The following is a 10,213-nucleotide window of genomic DNA, read 5'->3' as shown; positions in this document are numbered from 1 at the left end:
TAAAAGTCCCAAACAAAAAAAGAACAGTCTACAACAAGTTCTGTCAATTAAGTTCAAGAATCCACCTCGTCGCTGAAGGCTGAGAGGGAGTTGCTCACCCTCACTGCGCGAGACTGTACAGGGGCAACAATTTGTTGTGTCAAGATGTTGTCGCTAAGTGTAATTGCAGTGGTCTTCATCTTCAACCATCTCCATAGGTAAGTCGACATGTACTAATGACCTTTTTAAAAAATAACATAACATAATTTGTCACTTATTTGGACAACTCAAACTAAAATCTAAAAATATGACCCCTTTTATTTATGATGATTACGAAAAATCTATATTATATAAAACTAAAGACCATTTTTAATTAATACACATATTTAAGTCTTCTTTTATTTCAATACTTCACTAATAATCAAATTCAATTCTTTATCGAAAAAATTCTCTGAACCACTAAATAGATACTATACGTATTACAAAATTACAATTCATTAGTTCCTTATATAATCAAAAACGTTAGAAATAAAAAATAAAAATAAAAATTACAGTGTAAATATCTTAGAACTTTCAATTAAACTACTTCAATCTTTATCAATATGATGTTTGACAACAAGGATCAATGTAACAAATGACTAGCATTTTATTGTATTGAAAGAACATTTCTCATGTTGTACAATAAGACATGCGATACTGACTTCTGGTATACAAACTATAAACATATTATGAATAATCATATAATAATAACAAAGTTTTAAGAGTTTTCGACTCTAGGAAGCCTAAACATATGGTTTAGTGGTCTTACTCGTGAGCCACGATATTTTTGGTATTGAATGCAACAAAATCAAATGCTTTGAGCCCCTAAAAAGTGGAGTACCACATGAAAGTCTGAATGGATCTATAAGTACCACCGTCAATAACCAAATTAATTACTCATCTAACTACACAATGCAAGTTATTAGAACAAATGCAATAAACTAGTCAGAAAAGTCAGATTTGACTTCATCATAATCATCCTCATCTGAATTAGTTAAATGGTCAAAGAAAGCATCAAGGTACCAAGAGCATTTGTCCTTCCATGAACTCCTGCTAGCATGAGCTCGCCATTTTTGGTCTGAAATCATTTCAGGGGATAGTCCCCATTCCAGCATCTCTTCTTCAGTATGGTGGACTGCTAAGCTGTATTCACCACCGAGCCCTAATTGTAGAACTCGAAATCCACAATTTCCTAAATTGTTTAGATACTCAAATTGCTCAACTGTCCACTTGAACCATTTCATCAGAAACACACGACTAGCTAGACCATGAGATATAATCACAAGATTCAAATCGTCATTAGGGTCATGATGGAGCCTGTTCATATCAATGTCCCTCCAAAGAGACTCAAGAAAACCTGCATTAAAAAAGTTTTCAACAAACACAATTGAGAACAAGATAACCAAAAGTCCATACACTTTACACTGAAAAATTGCACTCAATTGGAATATGCTCTTATATCTAACACCAATAAGCAAATTAATTATTCTCTTTATCTTGAGATGGAAGTGTGTTGGAGCAAGTTCTTAAAGTGTATTGAACAAGATGTTGCACTTTGTTTCTAGTAATAACTGAGAGCTCACATATTTATCACCAGAGTAGAAGGAATCTTTCTAGGTACATACAACTTATGGTAGCGTGTATGAATAAATGTGTAACATGACATGATGACGTTATGTTATTCCACACACCATGTCAGTAACAATCATTAACTTATCATATTTTATGTTGGGTGAAAGTATAAATTAGTAATAAGCTAGATGACCCCTAAATTGAACTAATTTATTTTAAGGCGATCTCAACAAACATAGGTCTATTTCCGAACTTGGATTAGCAATTGGATTCAACTTGCTACTACAATATGCAAATTAAAACATTTTCACAGAACCAAATTAATGAAAAATGTATCTCAAACAGAACCCTATTGCAATAGAAAAGTGATTGAAGAAACATTAAATTCCTAAAAATTAATCTACTGCACTATTTTTTTCAACTGTATTTTCATTTACCATTAAAGAATGTAGATTTTAGGTAAAGAATGTAGATTTTAGGTGCATTATATATACTTTGTGGTATTTTATTGATCTTTAAAAGGCTTCCAAAGCTGGAGGCACAACACTAGCTAGCTCAAAAATCTGTAAAGATGTCTAAGCCATTTACACCATTTTTACCAAACAAAAAAATGCTAAAGCAACTAAGGTCATCTTTTATCTCATCATCAGTACCCCTTGTAAGTGAAGGTAGTCACATTACGCGCAAGAGAACTACCAAAAATCAGAAAATAACATGATATACACAGTGCAGAAATGCAATATACACATGTCTAAGCATCATTTATATTGTAAAACATATGAGGACCGCAAAACAAAATAAGATCTGCATCTCCCTGCAGTTTCTTGTGCTTCTTGGAAAATGAGAAATGTAGAGAACTTGATCATTCAGCTATAATGCTAATCATTATATACTGGGCTCAAATTACAAAACTTCTGGATCATTCTAATATTGCATGAAAAAGTGAATACTCTTCAATAAATAGTTTGAGAGGTGCATCCACAAAAGTGGATGAGTGGAGGGAGAATTTGAGTAATGCAGGAAGAGGAGAACATGTTCTACCTACAGTCTTCACTTTTTAAACTCCCCCAACCCTATCGAAAAGATAGAGAAACAAACAGTCTTTTTACCTTTCCTTTAATTGGCACATGAAATCCTACCAATAAATAGAAAAAATATCACTATATTTTGATGCTCCAAAAAGAGTCATGTGTGAGACACACAAGGACTACAAGGGAGAGAAGAAAGAGGCACACTTTGCGACTTTCCTCAATCACATTCATAAATATCAATTATTATTGCCATGAACACGCAAATGTTCATAAGCACCAATAGATACATACAGCATTGAGATCATAGTAATGCACAAATATAATTGTTTCCATGAACACTCATGCATTCTTCAGCACCATTAAACGCATGATACCAATCTAGTACCATTTTGTAAGTTATTGACATTACCACTATTCTTGAGACTTCAAGTTTCTCGCGTATGACACAATATGCTTCACAACAGGCAGAGTTTTATTCTGCAAAAGCAAGTCTAGAACAACTTTATACCATAATGAAATCACAAAAAAAAATATTATTTTAAATGAAGACGAATTTTCTTATAAGTGAAGACTAATGTTTGCAAAGGCATATAAAAGACATAAACCATCCTGCTATCGAATTCTTAATTTAGAATGAGCATGAATTCTGAGTATACATCCTGGTCATAGGCAGGAAGGGCCAGATTATATATTGAGTTTTACATCTAAGGAAGGCAGGACACATCTCATGGACAACAGTACTCCTGGTTAACAATGTCTAGTATCTTGGATGACATTAGCCATCTAATGGAGGCAATTTTTAAGGAATGGGTGTTCTTTCAATCACAAGAAGAAGTTTGAGATAAAATATATACACAAGTAAGACAAGGACAAGGTTATTTAGGCCGTAATAGATATTCTAGCAACCATTAACCACAATGTTAATTGTGAATGCCGTACATGATGATGTTTTAGGTCTAAACTTAATGAAATTATTAGGGGGGCAAGGGGCCACCTGGTGCACAAAGCATCCCGCATTTACGCAGGGGTAGGGAAAGGAACGTACAGATTAATTTGTCTCCATAAGCCATCTCCTCCTTTCATGCCTACATGGGTGGTGTCAGCTATAAGTGATGTATTACTTGAGCATCAGAAAACTTGTGATCATGAAAATGGATAGAATTGTGATATTGTTCCCATTATCACGAATATTCAAACATGGCATCTATACTTCAGTTTTTTCCATTATCTAATGTTCTAGAATGTATCATAGAACATTACCCAACAGGCCCATTAGTTGACTAAGATGGTCGATACTGAATCTTCCTATTTGAACTTGTCAAGCTATTGTCAGGAAGTTGACCAAAACTGAGAAACATGTTAAGCAATTAGGAGGTGGTTAGTTGAAAAAAGGCTGGCAACATTTTCTACTAACGTAGGCATGTCAAAAATAAGTGATCCAACAATTTGAGATTATCATTACTCGTGCATGTTAGAAACAGACCACCCACTTACTTATTTCCTTGAAGTAATTTACATGCTTAATGACTAACTAATAGTTCGGCAAAAAATCTCATTTCTATCTTAACCCTAGCATGCCAAACACATGCTAACGCAGTCCAATTTGCTTAATTACATCAATTTTATAATTTTATTTGTTTGAAATGGCAACAACTTGTATTAGATCATAGCTATGAAAGCCACAATTATGAAGAGTATGAGCAAAATCTACTTCTCTATAGCGGCTCAAAAACTAGCAATAGAGACTTAATGTCTTTTCTACATACTCTTGTTTTATACCAAAAATGAAAAAGCAAAATACAACTTAGCTTTATCTTCTGGATTGGGTAGTATTTTCCTTCAAAACATCTTAGATTCCTTAATGCATGAGCTGCTGTGGTTGCTTTTCATGCCCAACAAAACTAGCATTTCCTCCCACTTACTACTTCTGAATTTTCTGGCTAGGTACAGATTGGATTCAAAACAAAAAGAATTGCACCTGAACATATCGATCTACTTACTGTCTTAGACTATCGCAAAGAAAGTTCCACATAATATGCAGTAATTCTTAAATAGAGTCACTCCAAATTTAAATTTCTCTATTCGAGTTGAATTTCAATGAAGCAAATGATGATAATTCTTAAGCCAAACTTGATCTAATGTGTATTAGAAACCAAAATACAATTTTTTTCGTATCTATGAACATGAAATCATACAATTACAATAAACAAGTGGGATTATATTTTGTTTCCTGCCCTGACATTGGCATTAGTTAAAGATGATTCCATTAATACCTGGTCTCGTATTGTTAGTTGCTTCATTGTTTTTATCTATCTTTAGGGTCTTGTTTGAATATGTAGCAAGTTATCCATGCAAGCACAACTAAATATTTCTAACTGTCTACAGTAAATCCTTTTGTTTGACAACCTCTTCAAACTAAATCTAATTTGTTAAATAACTTACCATGAAAAAATACAGAGATTAGGTAAAAGTACTTTTTACATTGAGTGTATATAAGTTAGACCGACTTCATCTTCTGAACAGAGTGTTGGATAGACCAACCATGTTGTATGGGGCGGAAGTGTTGGCCAGTTAAGAAATCTCATGTCACAAGATGAAAGTCACAGAGATGAGAATATTGGGGTGGATGTGTAGACATACTATGAGAGACAAGATTAGGAAAAAGATATCGTGGTCAGGTAGGAGGGCCTCCATGATGGACCACGTGAGGGATGCGAAACTGAGATGATTTGGACATGTTAAGAGAATAATTGTGGATGCCTAGTGAGGAGGTGTGAGCAGTTGGCATTGGCGGACGTCAGGAGAGGTATAGGCTGGCCGAGAAAGTATTGACAGAAAGTGATAAGACATGACATGATACAACTTGATTTTACTGAGGACATGATTGTAGATAAGAGAGTTTTGAGGTCATGAATTAGCATCGAATGTTAGTTGGTAGTTGAGAGTTGTATCTTTTCTCTGCTAAATAGGCTTGGTGGTCATACTTTGACCTTTCTTCTTATCAGTAGTATTAGAACTTTGTGCTCTTTTCATTTTGACTTTTACTAGTGTCTTTTTGTGGTCTGATTTTATCACAATATCTTGCTTTTGTTAGTGTTCTATCCCTTGTTTGTTAAGTAACACTCTTTCTGTTGTTATTGCTACCATATGTGTATCCCTTTTATTCAGATTGCTTGGCAAGCCTTAACTTAGTGGGGAAATGGAATGCGTATGAGAGTGATATATATTGGTGGAGAGAAGAGAGAAAATGATCTTACTGGAAACTCTGTCATAAACATCAGCTGCTGATTCTCCCTCAGGAAATCGATAAAAGAAGCGGCCAAATCTCTCGCGAGTCTCTTTGATGACTTTCATGCGGTCAGCCACTTGAAAATTACCAAAATCTTGTTCTCTAATTCGGCATTCTTCCCTGACGCCAAGAACTCTCCGTCTGGAAAAAGCCCTGCCTATCTCCCGTAGGGTGGAACGTGCTCTCACATATGGGGAAACGTAGAAGTAGACCTTCCAGTTATCCTCAGAACCATTATCAGAAACGATGTCAAAAATGCGAGAGCCAGCTTCCTTGGCTTGATCAATTCCCTTGGGAGTTAGAGGGATCCTATAATCGGGGGTGATGGTGTACATAGCGTCGTCTTTATTACCTTCGCTCTCGCCGTGACGAACCAAAATTATGCGCTTTGGTAGGCACTTGGGTACGGCTACGGGCTTGTGCTGATTTTGACTATGAAATTGGCAACAGTTGCAGTGATGTTGCTGCTCATCAGGAAGTTGGGCATGGCCGTTGTCATCAACGGTACTATTTATCATTATTCTATAAATCAGGTGAGATCATGGGAATTCTGCAGCAAATAGGGTTTTGTCAATGGCGGATCGCTAAACTTCCATTTCTTTCCATACAGCCCTCTTTTTACATTTCAACTTTCACAACTCTGATGCCATCTCATTTTCATTTTCATTTCCATTTCTTTTCTTCCCCACTAAATCACTAAAATATTCCATCTTCAATCCTCCTATTTATTAAATTATATATATATCCAAAAAAAAAATTGAAGGACAAGGATGAAATAATAATAATAATAATAATAATAATAATATATATATATATATATATACTACATAATTTAAGGCTGGTAATACAGGTCCAATATACTTTCACATATTTTGTTAAAAATTAAATAAATTCACAACTTAAAATATCATAATCTCCTCTCAGATATATTCTTATTCCCTCTCAGATAAATCATCCCCTCTCGGATACATAGATATCCTTTGTTGGATACATCCCTTCCAAGAAGTAATATATATCATTAGTAATTTATCATAAACCAAGGAATGTATTCGAGAGAAACAAAAAAATTGAGATTTTTTAATCGAGGAAACTTCTATGATAAGATCTAATTAGTCTCTAAATATATGAGAAATATATACTTTATATTATTATTTTTTACGGTAAACAACTTCAACATATTACTTAATAATCTTTTTCAAACGTTCATACGACATAAATGCATCATTTACAATCCAAATTGAGAATGTTGAATTTCAAAAAATTATATGCAGCAAGGAAATAGAGAATTGCATTAGGTTATGAGTTAAAACATTTGGCATTCGAGGAACATTTAAAATGTTGATACTTTGAAAAAATTTATCAAAGTTAGTATATTTTTGCAAGTGGTATCTATTTTCTATAATGTTATCATCTTCTTTTTGTAATATTTGTGTCATAAGCTTGCATCTGATCAAATATTAATCATTGATCAACCAATTCATAAAGAGCAATTTAAAATCTTTCAAATCTCTACTGCTTCAACTTAAGTGTAATATATTTATAGTTTGCTTTGTCTATGAATTTTGTGATATATTTCATTATCGTATCTTCGATAATAGAAATACTTCTATTTGTTTTGATTTTAATAATGAAAGTATTTACTAAAAACTTGATTTATTACTTCCACAACAATAAACCAATCATGAAATCAAATCTATTTCTATATACAATAACAAATATCATAATGTTATATTCTAAAGGGATAATGCACAACTAACCCCTCAACATATGCCCGAAATCTCAGAGACACATTTATACTATACTAAGGTCCTATTACCCCTGAACTTATTTTACTAATAATTTTTACCTCTTTTCGGCCTACGTGACATTATCTTGTGGGCCCAACGCTGTTTGACTGGTTTATTCAAGCTAGTGTCACGTAGGCCGAAAAGGGATAGAAAATTACTTATAAAATAATTTCACGGGGATAATAGGATCTTAGTATAGTATAAGTGTGTCTCTGGAATTTCGAGCATAGATTGAGAGGGTACTTGTGCATATTTCATATTCTAAATATTGAAAGTATTTTTTAGGGAAAATGCACAAGTACCCCCCTCAAACTAAGCTCGAAATCCCAGAGACACACTTATACTATACTAAGGTCCTATTACCCCCCTGAAATTATTTTATAAGTAACTTTCTACCCCTTTTGGGCCTACGTGACACTAAATTGAAGAAAAAAAAGTTAACCAGCGTTGGGCCCACAAGATAGTGCCACATAGGCAAAAAAGAGGTAGAAACTTATTAATAAAATAAGTTTAGGGGATAATAGGACCTTAGTATGGTATAAGTGTGTCTCTGAGATTTCGAAAATAGGTTGAGGGGTACTAGTGCATTATCCCTATTTTTTGAAATGTTAATTTCTGACCACAAAAATAAAAACAATCTTGAAAACAATTTTATTTCTATATATGATAAAAATTGATATAATGTTATGTTCTAAATTACATTAATATTTTTTTGACACTACACTCTATATATCATGCCGTAAAGGAAAACTTTGAATTTTACCCCCACAAAATAACTAATATACTTGTTTTTCTTTTTAAAGTTTATTTACTTTTTAGTGTTTTTCTTCATCTATATTTCTCAAGTCCTTTTCTATTGACATTTTCATTTTTTGTTTTTTTCTTTATTTTTTAACTACTCATTTTTCTTTAGTTGTATTTTAATTTTCCTTAGAATTTTAATTTTTTTTCTTGGCAAATTTTTCATTTTAAATAGTTTATCATATTTGATATTAAGAAAATATTCTAGATAGAAATGATTTTTTTAATCTTTTGATGAATACATTATCAAATCATTAATTTCTTAATAGTCAAACATTGTTCGTTCTTTTAGTCACATAATTTTAGATTTCTTCAAATTAATTAAAAAATATTGATACGTCATTTTAAAGATTATTTTAATAATCAAGGTACGAATTTAGTGGTCATATTATGTAACATGATACTAAAAATATGGTTATGCAATAATCCTTTAAAGTATTTTTAGGAACAAAATATTAATTATTCAAACACATTTTATTTTAAATTAGTTCAAAAAAATTTTCAAAAACGTGTCAAAACAAGCTTAATTAGCATTTATTATTGTTTGTAAAAAAGTTAATTAATAGAAACTCTTCATTTTAACACAATTATAAAAATATCTTTATGGGCAAATTTTAAAAGTAAAGACATAGATGGATTCTTTTAGATTTTTATTTTTGTCATTAATTATACAATTATTATTTCGCTCTATATTTTTGGTTGAATGAAAGTTTCACACCACAAAAGAAAAAGAAAAAAAATCCTATAGAAAATGTGAGTCCTTATAAATGTCACATCATTAGGATAGACATGACATTTAAGAAAATATATTTGGTTAGGGGTGGACATTCGGTATTTCGGTTCTGTTTCGGGTTTTTTTGGGTTTTTTTCGGTTTTCAATTTTTGTAAATTGTGTACCGAATACCAAACCAAAATATTTTGGTTCGGTTCGATTTTTATTATTTCGGTTCGGTTTTTATTATTTCAATTTGATTTTGTTATTTCGATTTTTTAATGGGCCTGCTTAGGTGGGCTTTTAAAAATTTACAAATTTTTTTGTTTGATTTTCAGCTTAATGGGCTAAAAATAGTTATATCAAAAAGTCTTTTACTTTTTTATTTTATATTATAATATTTATTATTTAATATTAATAATTAATATAATATAAATATATATTATAATATAATATATTTCGATAAATCGAAATACCGAATTACATAAAATTACATACCGAAAACCGAACCAAAATATCGAATAATACAAAAATATATACCGAACCAAAAATTGAAAAATCGAAATCGAAATACCAAAAAATTCAGTTCGATACGGTGTTTCGGTTTCCGGTGTTTATGCCCAGCCCTATATTTGATTATATTGTTATTATAAATCCATTACCATTTTTTTGATGCCATAACAAAAAAATAAATATTCTAGAATATTTATGAAATGACAAATTTGCCCTTGGTCGTCCTCAACTTGGTTCTTTTATATTTCGCCCTATATATTTGGTTTAATGAAAGTTTCACACTACAAAATAAAAAGAAAAAATATCTATAAAAAATGTGATTGAAAATGTGAGTCATATAAATGTCACATCATTATGTTACACATGACATTTAAGAAAATATATCTGGTTGTATTGTCATTATAAATCCATTATCACTTTTTTGATGTCATAACATAAAAATAAATATTCTAGAATATTTATGAAATGACAAATTTGCCCTTGATCGTCC

At 31.8% G+C, this 10,213-nt stretch overlaps 1 protein-coding gene across 1 annotated transcript; it reads right to left on the bottom strand.

Moving 5' to 3' along the window:
* Window positions 1–680: 680 nt before the first annotated feature.
* Window positions 681–6,657, bottom strand: LOC101252443 (phosphoglycerate mutase-like protein AT74H). The gene is made up of 2 exons (XM_004248773.5): window positions 5,879–6,657; window positions 681–1,375 (listed from the first exon to the last, which is right to left on the bottom strand). The coding sequence occupies exons 1-2, from the start codon at window positions 6,426–6,428 to the stop codon at window positions 960–962; spliced, it is 966 nt and encodes a 321-aa protein (XP_004248821.1). The 5' UTR covers window positions 6,429–6,657; the 3' UTR covers window positions 681–959.
* Window positions 6,658–10,213: the final 3,556 nt, after the last annotated feature.

Source organism: Solanum lycopersicum, chromosome 10 (assembly GCF_036512215.1).
Source record: "Solanum lycopersicum chromosome 10, SLM_r2.1".
Taxonomy (NCBI): Eukaryota; Viridiplantae; Streptophyta; class Magnoliopsida; order Solanales; family Solanaceae; genus Solanum; species Solanum lycopersicum.
Note: the sequence above shows the minus strand (reverse complement) of the source record. Positions and strands in the feature narration are given on the sequence as shown.